General features: G+C 33.8%; 2 protein-coding genes across 3 annotated transcripts; both read right to left on the reverse strand.

Moving 5' to 3' along the window:
* Positions 1-4,031: 4,031 nt before the first annotated feature.
* On the reverse strand, positions 4,032-7,926 carry LOC146913614 (F-box/kelch-repeat protein At3g23880-like). Its single transcript, XM_085716819.1, has 4 exons — positions 7,882-7,926; positions 6,324-7,538; positions 5,543-5,586; positions 4,032-4,278 (listed from the first exon to the last, which is right to left on the reverse strand). The coding sequence occupies exon 2, from the start codon at positions 7,531-7,533 to the stop codon at positions 6,325-6,327; it is 1,209 nt and encodes a 402-aa protein (XP_085572945.1). The 5' UTR covers positions 7,534-7,538; positions 7,882-7,926; the 3' UTR covers positions 4,032-4,278; positions 5,543-5,586; position 6,324.
* Positions 7,927-8,860: 934 nt separating this feature from the next.
* LOC146913615 (Polynucleotidyl transferase, ribonuclease H fold protein with HRDC domain-containing protein) lies at positions 8,861-17,414 on the reverse strand. Of its 2 annotated transcripts, none has more exons than XM_085716822.1 (15): positions 16,687-17,414; positions 15,361-15,516; positions 14,529-14,687; positions 14,358-14,441; positions 14,017-14,096; positions 13,864-13,914; positions 12,335-12,443; positions 11,908-11,990; positions 11,668-11,713; positions 11,460-11,547; positions 11,189-11,358; positions 10,331-10,390; positions 10,097-10,234; positions 9,906-10,007; positions 8,861-9,747 (listed from the first exon to the last, which is right to left on the reverse strand). In XM_085716822.1, exons 1-15 carry the CDS (start codon positions 17,368-17,370, stop codon positions 9,115-9,117), a joined length of 2,643 nt encoding a protein of 880 aa, XP_085572948.1. In that variant the 5' UTR covers positions 17,371-17,414; the 3' UTR covers positions 8,861-9,114. The 2 variants fall into 2 exon arrangements, with proteins under 2 accessions (XP_085572948.1, XP_085572949.1); XM_085716823.1 differs by having other exon boundaries at positions 10,331-10,386; positions 11,185-11,358.
* Between the last annotated feature and the right edge of the window lie 1,348 nt (positions 17,415-18,762).

Here is an 18,762-nt window from a genome sequence, read left to right on the forward strand (position 1 = left end):
ATAAAGTAGCGGCCGACCCCTAAAACACTGTAACGGTGCAGCGGGTAGCGGTACAGCCACTACGTCGAATTCTCTAGGGAAACGATACAAACACTACACATATGAAAACTACAACATAGAAGAATGCACAAAAGGAAACACATTCATTGCGAATCATCAAAGGTCATTGCTACTAACATTTCAAACATAATATAGTTCAATTAACAAATAAGTTCCAGCCTCAAAGGCTCAAAATAACATATCTAATAGGAAATAAGTTCAAGCCTCTAAGGATCAAAATAAATTAAACGAAAGAAAGGAAAAATAGAAGCATTCTCCGATGTATATGGGCAGAATGATCATCTGCAGTATTGCCAAAAGTTGCATCAAGGGGATCCTTCACAACCTGCAATTAAAAGAAACCCATATTCAGCTCTCAAGAAGAAGAAAAAAATCTATCTGCTAACTCGTCATTAGTAGGAGTTTTATAAACTAGAAGAAATTAGCAATATTTATACATTGATAAAAGGAAGAATAATGTACTCCCTTCTTTGCGCGCCAAAGACAATTCAGGTTTCAGTGTCTCAATTCTCAAACCCCAAATTAATCCTGAATGTAATCCTATTATATTATCTATAAGATCATAGCAAACTGATATTCCCTGAATAAGACATGCAAATTGGCCACTCATACAACCAAATTCTAACATTCAACTACCAATTTTATAAAGCGAATATAAAAACTATTATTACCAAGACCCAATGAATCACATTTTTCAGCATTCCTAACTTTAGAAGAATAAAGACCCATGAAACAGATCGGTATCAAGATATAGACAGGTCAGCTTAGTCAATTGACCCACGGGAAAGCGATTAGTAATAATACCAAAGCAGATAAGGAAATGAAAGGGAAGGGAAACGGGAGGATCATAGAGAATCACTATCAGAGATATATTAAGATGACCAAACAAGACTTAGACAAAGTTCTGACACAACATTCCCTTCTGAGTTTTAACTACTGACAGAGAAGGTTAAGTTTTTTACATCTCTACAAGATTTGTACAGCTAGCTGATATGTTAACAAACATACTATTGACTGGACATAAATCAGAAAACGTATTCCAATCTTAGAAAACCAAACCACTAATCATCTAATCATCTAATGCAATGCATGATCGTGGACTGTATAAAATGTAATGCACAACGAAGGAACCAACAACTTGAAAAAACAGATAAATGAAACAAATGCAACAATTTTTCATGTTATACATTTTATCTACTAAGTTACCAGTGATCAGAAAAAGCATAACATACACAACATGAACTGAAGTTTAACATAAAGTTGCAGTCGAATATAATGCACAAATGGTATAACACAAAATATACATACTCACATTAAGAACAAGGCGATATCAAAAAGAATATTAGATTTGAAGCTTGAAAATCCATATGAAAATGGACCAAAAGGACAAAATTGAAATTAAAAAAAGATAAAGGACCAAATTGTTACCTGAAATTAATTTAAGGGACTAAAAGTGTAATTTTGCCATTGTTAAAACAAATCCCTTCAATGATCAATATATTAATATAACAGGTGATAGAGTAAGAGCAACTCATGTAAATCAAAATTAGTTTGTAAATTTGTATATATACTAAAATGAACCTTAAATTTGGATTTCCTAAACTGCTACATTACAAACAAGTGACATATAGATTTGGAGCTTTTGCATTTTTTTTCATCTTTCATATAAGTAACTAGACTAAAATGAAGATTATGCTAAGTGCAACATTATTGTGCATATTTTTTGTTTCTTATTCTGATTAAATGACTGAGTTGTATTCTTCCATTTTAAGCCTCATACATATCAAAGTTAAACCTAAGTAGTCAGTAGCAGATAGCACAGTGTAGCTGCCGACCCCAAAACACTATAACTGTGTAGCCACCATGTCGAAGTCTCTAGGGAAACAATACAAGCACGACATATAAGTTCATTGCTACTGACATTTCAAACATAATATAATTCAACTAGCAAATGAGTTCTATCTAGCCTCCAAGACTCAAAATAACAGGAAATATGTTCTAGCCTCCAAGGCTCAAAATAAAATAAACGAAAGAAAGGAAAGACAGAATCATTCCTCGATGTCTATGTGCACAATGATCATCCACAGTATTGTCATGAGTTGCATCAAAGGGCTCCGTCACAACCTGCAATTAAAAGACACACTCAAATTCAACTCTCAAGAAAGAAAGAAAATTCAAAAAGAAATTAGCAATATGAAACAAGGTATTAAAAAACAAATCATTTTGTTTCTCTACGTCTCAATATACTTTTGAGATTTATGCTTTGTTTTATCTTATAACAACAAATTGGTATCAGGAGCAATCATCTTGAGGGATCCGTGAGTCGATAGGAATAAAAATGGAAACAGAAACATCATCATTCATAACAATGTCATTACCAATACAGACGGTGAGGAGTACGAATTATGGGCTGCAGACTACTCATCATGAAAAGTTGGATCTTTGGGAGGCAATATAATATAAGAAAGACTATTAAGTCAAAATCCTGCAATGGCACAGCTTAAGAATCACAGTGAGAGGAAGACGAGAAGGGCTAAGGCTAGATCGTGTTTCTGTTTTGCAGTTTGAGTCTGCAAGAATTATTAATATGAAGGCTTTGGTACCATCTCAAATCGGTGTACCAAGGCAGTGAAAAAACGAAAGGTACAGACACTCAACTTGGTGAGAGAATTTGAGATTCATGGCATGAAGGAGACAAAAACTAACGAGTCATGCTGACAGATTGTAAAGCAATAATAAACAAAACCTTTATATTGCGGCGAAAAACAAAGGAACAGTTGCAATTGAAAGCCATTAATGTTTGAAAATAATTTTCCTAAATAGTAAAAGAAATCAGTAATAATACAAATATAGCCATTCACGTAATTTTCAGTATACCTTACTTAGGAAGAATATAGACCCACTAAACAGATTAGTATCAAGATATATAGAGTTCCGCTTCGTCAGTTGATCCACAGGAAAGTGATTAGTAATAATACTAAACAGATAAGTATCAAGATATGAGGAGAGGAAAGGAAAGGGAGTGGGAACGAGAGAAGCTCTGGCACAGCTCTCTCTTTCTGAGTTCTAACTACTGACAAAGAAGGTTAAGTTTTTTACATCTCCCCAACAAGATTTGTGCAGCTAGCAGATATGTTAACAGAGATATTATTGACTGAACATACATCTGAATACTTATTTCAATCTTATTTAGAATGAAGGAACCAACAACCCGAACAAAATAAATAAAACAAACACAACAATTTTTCATGTTTTACATTCCATTGATCGGTAATTAACAATGATCCACTAAGCTACCAGTGATCAGAAAAAACACATAACATACACAACATCAACCGAAGTTTGACATAAAGTTGAAGTCGAATATAATGCACAAATGGTATGGCACAAAATGTACATACTCACATTTAAGAACAAGGCGATATCAAACTCTCAACGTAGATTCCCGGGAGCCTCAAATCATTGATCATAATATCTAAACTCCTCAAAGTACCATTTATGGAATCGTAAACAACCAACTTCATTTCAAGCAAGGTCGTCATAAACTCCAGCAGCACTTGGTCATCCTCAGATATATATAGTACATTACAATATGGACCTAAGTAAGGAAAAGTGGCAAATTTAGTCCAAGACTCTCTATTTCCATATTCCTTCATAAGCCAAATATCTTGTCCGCGAAGGATGCACAAGCAATCCCTCGAAACCCTCAACGGCAATATACTAACCATTTCTACTCCTTCTCCATAATCAGGCTGCAAAATCTCTTGATATGACTCTGTCCCCAAATCAAGAGAAACAATAATGGGCAGCAAAGTATTCGAATCACGGTGAAATACCGACCAATTGATTGTGCCACTTACAAATTTGCCTGATGCAAGAAAAAAGTCAGTAGAACTCTCTAGGGAAACGATACAAACACTACACATATGAAAACTACAACGCAGAAGAATGCACAAAAGGAAACACATTCATTGCGAATCATCAAAGCTCATCGCTACTAACATTTCAAACATAATATAGTTCAAGTAACAAATAAGTTCAAGCCTCAAAGGATCAAAATAACATATCTAATATTCAAATATAACATAAAGCAAAATAGGAAATAAGTTCAAGCCTCCAAGGCTCAAAAAAAAATAATAGAAGCATTCTCCAACGTCTATGAGCACAATGATCATCTGCAATATTGCCAAAAGTTGCATCAAAGGGCTCCTTCACAACCTGCAATTAAAAGAAACACAAATTCAACTCCCAAGAAGAAAAAAAATCTATCTGCTAACTCGTCATAATATACATAAAAGATAAAACCCATTAGTAATATTATACAAACACAGATGGCTTTTTTATAAAACAATTTCTGAAAACTTGAATCTCTCCCTTTATGCAAACATGTTCGAAAATGCCTTAGGATCTTTTTTTACCTAGGATACTTTACAAAGGATGATATTGAATAATTGGTCATCAACCAATGTTTTGAGTTGTTATTCATTTGTTTGTCGTAGACCTTACACAACCTTAATCCCTCACAATTATGTTCAACAAAAACCTTAATCCCTCATAAAAGAGATATAACAGACTTAATTGGACGGGATCAGACATATATGCCATATGCTAGAAAAATATTAGGTGAGTTATGACACAACAAAAACCTAGACCTTTCACCTACACACTAAAAATTGCTTGTCGGCAGCCACATAACTTGAATAACAATTACGCACCCCTACCAATCCAAGAACCTATAGAGACCTTAAAACCACTGAGCAAAAGACCCACTAGATGCAATTCATAAATCACAAAATTTTATTTTTTGCATTTCTTTATGTTCAAATTTAAATCATATAACAAATTTGCAAAAAAAAAAGATTGGAATCTCCGATTCTATTCTTACTCTCCATATACAAGAACTCAATCTTCATACTCAGCAACAGTTCAAGAAGATAAAGAACTAATTAATTAAACATCGTGTATTCATAAGTTCACCTTAATCTCCCTTGATTACCAAGGGCACATGTTCTTTTGTTAAAAAAAATATATGAATAACTAGGATTTAAAGAGAAGTTTTATGTGGATGTACAATTGATATCTTCTGTTATGATAAAGGAAAAAGTTACAAATTTCACAGAATAATAAACCTGCATAACTATCAGTCATAAAAAAAATGAGTTGAAAAATGAAAACATGTTAGTACAACACTTGTGATAAAACATGAAAAATGAAAAATGAAAAAAATTGATATCTTGTGTGAACATGTTAATAAACTAAATCTTCAACACTTATATGGTAATGACTCAGTTTGAAACCTTGATGTTTTTATATGATGTGAGGTCACCCTGTTTTGCTAGAACAATATCTTTGGTAAATTGAACTTTAAATGTCTCCCCGATCCCGCAATGGTAAAATCCTCTTTCACTATACCCACATTTAATTCCTCTTTGGTAAATTTCTCATACAAATATAACCATTAAGTGATTTTAAGAGAACTTACATCGCCAAGAATGCCAAGATCCTGGCTGTTAGAAACCCTCCAAACTGCACACAGAATGATGAGTCAAAGATCAAATTGATGTTCTTCATTTTACATATACTTTAAAATAACCATATACAAACTGACAGTTTTATAAAGCGAATATTAAACTATAATTACCAAGACCCAATGAATCGCACTTTTCACCATTCCTAACTTTGGAAGAACATAGACCAATTAAACAGATCGGTATCAAGATATAGACATCTCAGCACAGTCAACTGACCCACAGGAAAGTTGATTAGTAATCATACCAAAGCAGATGAGGAAATGAAAGGGAGGGGGGCGAGAGGAGCATAGAGAATCACTATCGCATATATATTATGATGACCAAACAAGACTTAGATATGGTTCTCACAGCTCTTCCTTCAGAGTTCTAACTACTGACAGAGAAGGTTAAATTTTTGACTTCTACCACAACAAGATGTGTATAGCTAGCAGGTATGTTAACATACTATTGATTGGACATACATCATATTACTTATTCCAATCTTTTTTTTTGAACAAATATACTTATTCCAATCTTAGAAAACCAAACCACTAATCATCGAATGCAGAATAGATAAATGAAACAAACACGACATTATTTCATGTATTCCATCTATTCGTAATTAACAATGATCCACCAAGTTACCATTGATAAAAATAAATTAATATCATACACAACATGAACCAAAATTTGACATAAAGTTGCAGTCGGATATAATGCACAAATGGTATAGCAAAACATGTACATACTCACATTAAGAACAAGGCGATATCAAACTCTCAACGTAGATTTCCGAGATGCCCAAACCATTGTCAATAGCTGGCCTCTTCAAAGTACCATTTATGGAATCGTAAACAACCAATGTGAATCCAAACTCGGCCATAAACCAAATATCTTGACCATCCTTCGAAATATAAAACGCACGCGTACGCAAAAAACAATAACTCAAGTGAGGAATAGTAGCAAATTTAGTCCAAGAGTCCCTATTTCCATATTCCTTCATAAGCCAAATATCTAGTCCATGAAGGATGCACAAGCAATCCCTCAAAACCCCCAAGGTCGACGAATTAACCATTTCTTCCCCTTCTCCTCCATAATCAGGTTGCAAAATCTCTTGATAGGACTCTGTACCCAAGTCAAAAGAAACAACTGGCCAGACAGTCATCGAATCACCGAGATATACCAACCAATTAAGTTTGCCACTTACAAATTTTCCAGATGATCGAAGAGGAAAGACAGAAGCTCCATAAGGAAAGTTACCTATCAATCTCCAAGAATTGGTACCCAAGGTATGAACCTTCACTTGAGTTATGTAATCAGGACTACTATCACATCTATACCCGAAAACAGCAACAACTTTGTAACTATCAGTGAAACGGTCATAGCCAAATCCAAATTCGGCAGCATAATTCAGTGGAGTTTCCAAAGAGGGCAATGTATTATATTTTCTAATGGAAGGGTTCCATAAAACAGTCTGAATATTACTGTTTTCCCTATCCTTAGCTACTAAACAAAGGATTCCATCGCAAGAGCCAACTATGTCGCTGCAAATATAATCGTGGAAAGGGTATTTGATATGGGTGGCATCGGTGGTGGTAGTAACATTTGTGAATAATGAGCAGAGAGGATAAACCATGGTTGAAAAGTTGGCTGAGTAGTTCAACGATCTTAAAATGAGATTAGGGTTCATGGTTGACATGCGAAAGTGTTTCCTAGCAAATTTGCGATCTGAAATTAGGGAATTCCAGGGTTTGCAGACGCACTTGAATTTCATGAGGGATTTCACCGGGAGCCTGCATAGAATATTTGTTATGAGCTCGAAGGGAAGAGTGGGCAGCGGCGTCGACATTTGAAGAAGTGAATCTCCGGCAAGAGGGTTAGTTAGAAAAGGAATTTTTGTTCTTTTTGAACCAGAGGCTGAACATTCAACAACTTCATCAGGAACATCTCCTTCAGCAGACATATTTCCTATAATTTTGACGATAATTGGAGGTGAGAGCAAAGGAAAAAATCAAACAAATTATCTCAAACATGAAATAATCTACCAATTTCTCGTTTTGCAACAGTGAGAAAGGTCACAGTACAAATCATCGAGCTCTTCTTTACAAACTATAGCTATGATATGATGCATGTGTTGTTTTCATACCAAAAATTAAAACTTGATAACAAATTACTATAGGGCATGTTTGGATTGACTTACTTGAGCTTTATCTACTTCTAAGATAAGTGCTTATACAAACAGAGTGATAGTCACTACAAACCAAACATATAAACAAAGTAAACATGAAAATGAACAACTCTACACCCTCACCTTGCGTCAAGAGGGTTTACACCGTCAGTGGCTGATCATCACCTTCCGCCATTTCCGAAGAGAAGCTTTCTATTTATATGAAAAGAGAACATAGCTTATGCACGTGCTCTACAATTATTTTACACTTGCATCAAATTTCATATACTAGCTCTCTTCTCGATTATAAGACATTTTGAAGGAAAAAAAAAAAAAAATTGTCCGTTTTTATAAGATTATTTTGGTATTGTCAATTATATTAATTATTTCTTTACAAAGTTTATCTTTGTTTATTTGCATCTTTTTCTTCAATCAAAAATAAATACTATGTTGAAAATATAAATTAACTTTATATCTTAAGGATAAAATTGTAAAAACAACAAATTTAATATTACTACCAACTTTTTTGTAAAAATCCAAATTTAATATTTAGGGACGGACGCAGTATTTAAAAAAAAAAAAATTAGATTCCCTTCAAAAAGAAATTGAATTTATAGTGATATCTGCTGCTACTGTGACGGTGCTAGAACCTAGTTCATAGATGTTTTTGTTGGATGGATCGTATTTATGTCGTCAAGTTTTAAATTTTACCAGTTTGGATTTGAATACCACTTTTAAAAATTTAGAATCACTTTCTACATTGAAACATAAATTAAAACCCTTCATCAAAACAAAATTATGTCACTGTCGTATTTATGATGGCAGCATTATACATTTAACTTACCAAATCATACCAATAAATAATATGAGTTGATATAAGAGATTAAATGAAAATAATAATTTCAAAAATACTTTTTACTGAACACAAAATACTATTAGATATTCAAAACTGGGATAAAAGCATTATTACTTTTGGTAAATGTAGTTATTAGCCAATGTGTTCCAACTGAAAAATGTTCTACATATACAACAGAAACTTATTCCAACAGCATTAAGTCAATTATGCATAAAACAATATTTTAATTTTTAAATCATGGTATCAAAAAATATTTTGCCACAATAATTGTTGAAATCAAGTTCCTTCAATAATCATAAATTAACATAACAGGTAATAAAATAAAACCAACTCATGTGAATCAAAATTAGTCTGTCCATTTAAATATAAGCTACAATGAACCTTAAATTTGGATTTTCTAAACTGCTACATTACAAAATGGCATTCAGATTTGTTAGCTTCAGCATTTTTTCATTTTTCATATAAGCAACTATACTAGAATGAAGATTATGCTCAGTGCAACATTCAGCGTTTCAATTGCCTCAGCGGAATGTTGCACTGCGATTCCCGGAAGCAGGAAATGCTGCACGCCTTCTACCTTGTTGAAATTGTTTAGGCAAATCACTTGGCTGTCCCTCTCCTATCGTTGAACGCTTCTTCTTGCCACATGCGTCCTCTTTCTCGGCACGACCATCGCAATTCTGGGAGGATGGATTCTTCTTTTTTTCTCCAAACTTCACATGGTTCATTGCTGCTTCATAATCATATGGCGTCAACTGCAATAAGCCACTAGCTTGTTCAGTTTTCTTTGGCTTTCTGATTCTGTTATTTTGTTTGTTTGACTGAAAACACTTTTTAAAGTTTGCTGACAGTTCCGAGAGAGACTTAGGCTCATCCTCATCCGAAGTTGAGGCACTCGGATTTTTCTCCATCTCCTCGGTGGGGTTTTCTAGGTTATTATTCTGCTCCACATCCTCGTCCGCACCTGTATCAGTGTCTAGCATTATAATCTCATCTAGAGCGGATGTGGAAGCTGGACCAGAAACAGGTTTTTGTTGGTCTGCTACATTAGGAGTTTCTACTACAGGTTTTGACGTCTCACTGCCACCCGTAAATGAATGAAAAGGAAGAGTGACTGAAGATCTAATTTGTTCTAGCTTGATCTCTTCCTTGCCCTAAGAAAATCAAGAAAAAGCCGTGCAAAAATAAGTACATCAATAGGGTAAGAACATACAAAGGCAAATGAAAGCTATTACAGAAAAGCAAGATACAGGTTTATATGCGGCACATAACAAATATCCTTTGAAGTGTTTCGGAAGAAAAGAAAGCGCACCTTTTTATCAAGGGCAAGCTTCCTCTTTGAAGCTGGGTTCCCCAGCAGTGCCCCAAAAGCACCACCAGGCTTTTTAAGAACCTGGACAGTAGCTCCATTTCCCTATTAAAAAATAGCAAATATTATATTGATGTTGTTCAGTATGAGGCTAAACATTAAAATAATATTGAAAAAGGAACAAAATTTGCAACCTTTAATGTAGAGAGTGCGCCAACATTTGCATCCCTAGTCTGCTCTGAAATGGTGAGACTTTCCCTTGGGAGCTCAGATGTGACATTATTGGGCTTCAATTTTATTTGTATATCGGTATCTTGATGCTGAAAAGATTCCTGTTTTAGGGTCAAAAGAAAAAATGAGACTCCTCAGAGATATTAAATGATGGAGGCAATTTCAATTCCAAAATTTTATTTGATTACAATTCCAACCTTTGGGTTCTGCGTTTGGGGTGCGGGATCTTCAGTCGTAACAGGTACTGCGTCTGCTGCCTGTATAGTGATTGTCATATAACTTAATTAACAAACAAAGATAAGAAATAAAAACCAATGAAGTTAAAACATCAAACCACAAAGCTATCTTAATTAACAAACAGTTAAGAAATAAAAACCAATGAAGTTAAAACATCAACCCACAGCTATTTGAGCACTCAGCAGTTGAGCATTAGTTCCAACAAAACCGATCGATCATAAAAAATTTAAAATGGTAGCACAATTAGTTAATTAGAAATCTCAAGCGTGTGTAATCATCACTTTTAGCCCTAACTTTTGGGACGAGGTTATTCATAGTAGACTTGTGCATACAAATGACAAGTGGCGCCTTTTATCATATCCTAGTTCATATACAGAAGTATACAAGACATGTTGATAAACTAAATTGTCTCATTATGATTGTATCATACATCTGTTAGCTGTAATGTAACAGGTCCATTTCTTGAGGCTCTTTTGGCATTCATTTAGATACTAACTCAGATGCCCAGCTATGTTTGACATATTTTAAGTTCCTTTATAGGACCAACCGTCCAACCAGAAATCTCATAGAAATAACACACATCAACGGTCTAAAAGTAAATGTTATCCTACAGTTAAACTTTTTCTATGAAATTGCATACTAATTGATTAATTAATCGTCGAACTTACGTTAATAACATGTGAATTTCTTCATGATAATCAATTTATAATCATACCAAGATTACTGATGCTGGATAATAAATATATGGAAGTGAAGCCTAATACAGCAATTGACTGCCCAATCACCCCAGAATGACTATTGTTGAAAATACTACTTACTGTGGTGGCATTTCCTTCTTTCAACTGTTGAGCAGCTGCTTCAAAAGCAGCAGCATTCTGAATTGAATGTCTGATGACGGTAACCACAGAATCCAGATTGTGTTCAAGATATGGATGCTTTGTCTTCACCAATCGCCGTAGCTTGTTTGTAGTGACAGGCATCTGCTTAGCTTTTTAAACAAGTAGAACAGAGTAAGTTGACATGTACTATCAGCCAAACTGAAACATTTAAAAAATTGATGACACAGAAGTTTGAACAAGTTTCAATTACCGATTTCAAGAACAGTTTTATTTGGTAATACATATCCAGTACTCTCATCCTCTGCACGAGCAACAATGTCACGCCATTCACACAGCCCCTGCAACCCAATTGAATAGAGTAAGCGAGCTATGATAGAAGCTTTGGGTTGGACAAGTGAAATCAAACAAGCCTTTGTTCCCTGTGGTGCTAATAAATAAGATATTAAACAGAAACTCACCGAAACAATGGCAAGCTGTTGAGCATTAAAACCAGCCCCTTGCAACCTGCACAAAAACAGTTGTAGAGTTTTGCTTAACGTTTCTTGGCAGACATTATATGCAAAGTGGAACTAAAAGCACACCTTTACATAAAAGAGACAAAAATAAAAGTAATCAGAAAAATACATAAAGCTTTGGAAAACTCACAAATTATATCGAGTGCTAAATTAGTAAAGAATGTCAATGAAAAGGAGACGAACCCATATATATGAAGGTATGAGTTTTCTGTCAGAAGTTCTTTTTCATATAGCTGCATGCAGACATCATAACTGCGCTTGTAGACCTGTTGGTGACAGGAAATTACAGTCAAGGAGAGAGAAAGAAAAAAAAAGGTCATTAAGCCAGCCATTCAGTCAGGCCATATTGAAAAATAACGTGTACAACAAGCAAAGGTCAGACAGGTCCAATTAACAACAGCATATTGCAACACACTTAGTTCTGACAATCTTAAGGGAATAATGGAGAATCCTACGTTTGTGAAAAGGATCAGTAGACATTAGATAGAAAGAAACAAACAGTAACAAATTTAAACAAGTTGGGGTAAATTCATGTACTCGATGAAAGAAATTCAAGGTTAATGCTCAACCAAATCATTTATGATGGGACATGGGGGTAGTAAGTAGTTACCTCTACCAGAGGTGTATCAGAACTTTCAGGTGCCTTTGGCAAGGAACATAAGTTAATCCTCATTGTATCATATATATACAGCAGATAGTGTGTATCTTCTCTGGCATATCTATAAAAAAACATCATTTCATATATCAATAGATTGTTTAATTGTAGCAACTAGCCACGCATGACCGAATACCAGTAACTATTTTGTTTTTGTTGGGGGGAGGGGATGGAATCAAAACGCAGTAAGATTATTCATAACAAAATAAATCAGCAATGCTAGTGACAATTCCAATTTGCTTATCATAGAGCAGGTTGAATTCTGCAAATTATCCTTTAGAATGAGTTATAGGTCAAATAAAAACAGTGGAGTGGAGGGAGAAGATTGCATGGAGTAAGATTAAGGTCGGAAAAACTAAAGATAGAAAAGATGGAGAACAGGTGAGCCAAAAATCTGTAACAAAAATGTATTGATCTTAATTCCAAAAATAAGTGTGCGTGAGGAACAAAGAAAACAACTAAGTACTACATTTCATGTGAAGGAACCAAGCAACAACCTAGTGCATCATTTTCAAATTATCAACAGCTGTGTAGACTATTTTCATTCTAATTGGTGGGACTATGAGATTTCAAAAATCGCAATGAAATCCAATGGGGAGGAGGGGCAGGGTTCTAATGATTTGTTAACCATATTGAACACAATTTTTCTGCAATCTTCCGGTTAGTTGGGCCGCTACCACAGCTCCATATAAACAGAACACCGCCTTTTTGTTGTGCCGGTCACATTAAACTACTTCCATTGTGGCTAGTGGATACAACGCTATATTCCCATAGAACCACTATACTATAGCATCTTATTAATTACTACATACAAACACAATACACATCCATAATTGTACGATTCCTTAGTCATATCCCCTTCTTTGAATTCAATGAACAATCATAATGCTTTCATTATCAGGATGCAGTTTGCAGGTTTAAGCGACATATGTATAAATAATATATAAAGTGGGTACTAGGATACCAAATAACCATCCCCAGAAACAAAGACCTAGACAAAGATATAATTTCAGCCACACTACCTAATTTTCCCCATGAATCCTGTCTGACATCTCTAATTAGCTCATGTAAAACTCAGGTTGGAGTAACTATCTCATCTGAACACCGTGAGTGTTAAAGATGCTAACTACAGAACATATACTTTCATTGTGAATTATAAAATGTATCCCTATAGATCAAGAAAATGTGATAGTAATTCAATTATATACCAAATTTTTTAGTTCTATTTAAAGAGCAGGCAAGCCCCACCTGATTACAAGGGAAATGGAAAACAATCTAACCTAGGACTGGCAGATTCTATAGATTTCTAGATTAACGAGAAGTTCCACAAAGCCGAATTATACATCATTTAAACATATCTAGTGTGTACTTTTTCCAAATCAAGTCACATTAAAAATTCGGCGAAGCTAAAAGAATAAAAGAAAAGGATAGAAAAAATGTAATTACGGGAAGATCAAAGTTGTAAGCTCAAAACAAAATTGTACCTTAACATCTCATCAGGAATCGGGCGTAACCTCCAATCAGCATTCTGGTATCTGGAATAAATTTATTTTTTAAACCTTCAGGAATGTAGGTAAAGAAAATAATTTATGCAGAGGCTAATTTGAAAAGTTAAACTTAAAATAAAGACAACATACTCTTTGTTTGCTGTAATCTCACAAAAATGGTTCAGAAGATGCTCTAAACTATTTCTCTCCAATTTTAACACCTTTGAAGCCTAAACAAAGCAATTAAAACAGGTTAGTCTTGCATGATAGTAAATCAAAGTAAGAACTTCAAAAGCTGGTTCCCCATGATTTTCATGATGCGGAACAAACCAGTACATTTAGAATACATATAAAGCTAAACACTGAAATCCTACATGAATAAGCAGCATTAACCGATCAAAGAAACTTTTTTGCACAAATAATAATGATATCATATGATTGTTTCCATGGCAAATAACGTCAATATTGAAGAGTCAGTTTTATAAACAAACCTGGCCAGTGTCAAACATATTACAAACATAAATGCCAAAGTCTCGTTGAAGCCACACAATATCTTTATCCGCACCATGCATAACCTGTTTAATTTAAAATATAAATACAGTTAACAGAATAAGGAAAGTATGTTGCATTGAAAGAAAAAAAAACAATCTTGTATCACTAACCTTCCTCTTGGAAGGGTCCTTGAAGACTTCCCTTAAATGGGGCCCAATATGAATGCGGAGTTTCAAAGTGTCGACAACGAAATCTTCAGTCCTTGTTGATATTTGCATCAAGCAAGTCAAACCTTGGAAAGACCGATATTGATTATGCTCCAAATCAACCTATATATTTCAAGAAAAGACCAAATAAAAAGTTCAGAAGAATGCAACAAAAGATGGAGAAGGGAAGTTGTTACAGGAAAGGTACAATATCAGTTCCACGATCAAAAATAACAACATACAGCACCTCAAAGGAAAATAAAAATTTGAACTATATCCTCCAGAGTACAAAAACAAAATTAACATGATATACTAAATTGTATCCTCACAATTAGAAGAAAAACTACACAACCAACACAAGAGTAAAACATTGGGAAAAGGCACCGTGATAGTACACTTATATCGATAACAGCTGTGCTTAAGACTAAGGCTCAAGAATGACTCCATATATATTGAGTCATTCTTGAGCCTTAATCTCAAGAGTAAAACATTGGGAAAAGGTACTGTGACAGTACACTTATATCAGTAAAAGCTGTGACACACACACACACACACACACACACACACACAACATATGTATGAAAAATTTCAATAAGCTTGAAAGGAAAAAGCTTAAGGGCCCTTTACGGTGCTTGGTTTTACAAAAAAAGGTGATTTTCAAATAAGTACTAAGGAAATTTGAATAACTTAATCATGTAGGAATGCATTTACACATATCATATGAAGAATCTAGTTGTATAAATTGTCATGAACAAAATTCCTCAGTAAAACCTCACAAATAGCTATCATATTTTACCGCAAATTCATTAACAGAACGCAGCTTAGCAGCCATCTCCTTCAAATCTTTGACTTCTTCTACAAGCTTGAAAGGGGTGCTTTCTAATGAGGGGGGCTTTTGTGGCACAATATTCTCAGGATCTTTATCAACAAAATCCAAAACAGATAGCTTTTCCTGGAATAGTAAATTAGTAATTGATTAATACAACCAAATAGAAAAGCTAACAAAATAAAAAGCACCCAATTTACTGATATAATACAAGGTCAGACAATCAAAAGTTATTACTATCTAATGCCAAAAAAGCAAGACTGAAGATTTCTAAGATAAAATTAGATGATACAACAGAGAATTGTTTCTACCAACATTTAGATGACAAAAAAAATCATTAACCTTGCAAGCTATCATATTCATTCATCAAGAGATTTTCAACCAGGCTCATCAAATCTACAACCCTAAGATCATGCACATATACAAGAATGAAAGGGTGTCAACATTATGAGGAAAATGTCATTCCACCCAAGTTACTTTCAAGTCTGCAATCCAAGCATATAATAAATATAGCTTGCATGATTAATCTGAACTATGGGATGTTAAAAAAACTAAATGCCACTAGCCTACTAGCATTTTCTCCTCATAATTCAAGGCCATGCTAATATTACAGTTGTACATAGCATGCAAAGACGAACTTGAGTTGAACTAATGCCATTTTTCAAATGTTAAGCCAAATCATTTAAAAAATCATCACGGTGACTCGCAACAAATTCCTATAAAATGAGAGTTTGGCCAATCAGCTAAATTAAATGTCAATCAAATAAGCTCATATACCATTCAAGAGTTTAAAAAATCACAATAAAAGAGAAAGAAAACAAATGCTAACTCGGTATAAACTCTGTATAATCTATTTATATAACCTATAACTTTTATTCGAAGCTTATGAAGTTTAGTTAAGCTCAAAGCAGGACATCATAAAGCTATTCTTATAAGCTCTTTCAAATGCTTATTTATGCATTTATAAATCATAAGCTAGGCCAATAAACTCTCCCTAGCATTTACATATCATAAGCTAGATCAATAAACTCTTCCAAACACTCAAAAGTTCAAAAATTCAAACATAACATAATAAAAAAACAAAGAACAATCCAATATCTAGTTCAACATAATAGTATTCTATCATACACCACTTCATGAAAACTTTTCCATTCAAATTCTCATAAAAATCAAATTTTTCATAAATTTAACATGATAGTATTTATATAAGCTATAGGTCAATAAGCTATTCTAAACAATTCAAAATCTACAATCCAAACATAACATAAAAATCATTTTTTTTCACAAACATCTCACCAATGGATGAACAAACTTCTGCCCATCATCACTCCTCTGCAACCAAACATGCTCAAAAGGCACATTAGCATTATTAACAATTATACTAAACTCATCCTGCGGCCTTCGAATAGTCGGTATATGAAACGGCACCTTCGCCTTCCCTCCAACCGCCCTCTTATCTTTCATCGCCACCTTTACACCCTCGGCCACCGTAATCTCCGAATCCTCCACCCCTACCACCTTCCCTCTCCCACCTTTCTTCTTCTTCCCATAAACCATCTCAAATCCATCATCCACCATCATTGCCTCATTCCCATTCACTCTCCCATTCCCGTTCTTTGCCTCCTCTTCTCGAATCCTTCGACACTCGCGAAACTCATCGTTCGCGACATCGAACCGTTCCAAAACGTCGTCGTTTACATTGACAAGCCAATCATAACCATCATCAAGATCACCAGGAAATGGCGAATTCGAAGCTACACCGATTGCTTCGAGCATGGATTGAGATTCACGCGAGATTTCATCGATTGGGAGTTTGAATTCGTTGAAATTGCGGTAAAAGAAGAAATCTCTCTCCGATGGGATACAGCGTGAAGAAGCGGCGAGTGAAGCTACTGATGACGAGAGTGGACCGGAGGTAAGGGTTTGAAGTGCGGCGGTTGCGGTGGTGGTGTGCGGTGGTTGATCGTGATCGACGTTCATGGCGCCGATTAGGGATTTCGATTGAATTAGGGATTTTTGGGATTAGGGTTTTAGAATTTTGATTTTTTTTTATAGTGTTGTTACTAAGTGTTTTTTTTTTTTCTTTCTTTGAAACTAGTGAGTGTGTGAAGTGGGACTATATTATAGTTTAATGTGATTAAACTATAATTAATGTAATTAATTATACATATTACAAAAATTTAATTAATGTTATATTTTTTTTGGTTACACGTAATTAATGTTATATACGAAAAGAGAAATTATAAGTAATTTTACAAAACTATTTTTTGTTAATTGTATAAGAAAGATAAATTAAAGAATTGAAAAAAGTAAGCATAATAAAATAGTTGAGGGTATCGTATGAAAAATATCATTTAATGTTTCATTTATATTGTAAGACGACTTACAATTTCGCACGTTTTTTTCTTCTTTAAAACGACTTATAATTTAGGACAGGAGGGGTAGTATGTATGTATACATGTGCATTCCACAAGGAGATCTTATTTTTTAATTAAATTAAAAATAAGATTTTTAATATTTTACATCTTCAATTATTTTAGATTTGATGTAAAGTTTTACTTACCTTTCGATCGAACTCTGAATTACCAGAACTTATTTTCCATGAGAATAGTAAGGTTTTAGCAGTATAATATAATCGGAAAAAAATAAAAAGAACACATAAAAATAATAGGATTTTTAAGCTTAATGTTATATCTAAAATAGAATTTCTTTCAAAAAAAATATCTAAAATAGAATTCAATAATCATAGCACAAGATGTGTTAATAATAAGATCAATTTTAAAAATACAATTCAAATAATTGGTATAATTGGACAATAAGTATACATCCCACCAAAAAAACATGGAAAAAAAAATAATAAACTTGACTGAACATTTAAAAACAAATGACATAATTAAACCATAAAGGAAATTTAGCAAAATCATTTTCTTCTTAAAAAAAAAAAAAACTCTTAATAAAAAACCAAAAGATAATAAAACCATGAACCACATTGATTTAGCAAAAATCAAGTGTCTAAGTCATTATAGGTTTTCCCTCAAAAAAAAATCATTATAGGTTTAATCCTTCAAAAAAAAGAGTCATTATAGGTTTAAGATTATATTCTCGTTCCTCCATAATTACATTTGATTTTTTTATTGACCTCTCTTGGAACTATCTAAATTGATCCTTTGATTTACTTACAAATAGTTCGTTTTTAAGTGTTGTTTTAAGGTTGTTTAGACAATCCAATGAAACTAATAAATATTGCTACTTTTCATATACAATTCCATATTGTTCCTATATTACCCATATTTATTTATTTACTCCATCCGTCCCTTAATGTAACCCCCCTATGTTTTTTTCACATTTCTTAAGAAAAGTTGTCAGTGTAAT

The sequence above is a fragment of the Medicago sativa genome, chromosome 6 (genome assembly GCF_051527215.1).
Source record: "Medicago sativa cultivar Bolivia chromosome 6, Bolivia_mono, whole genome shotgun sequence".
Classification (NCBI taxonomy): Eukaryota; Viridiplantae; Streptophyta; class Magnoliopsida; order Fabales; family Fabaceae; genus Medicago; species Medicago sativa.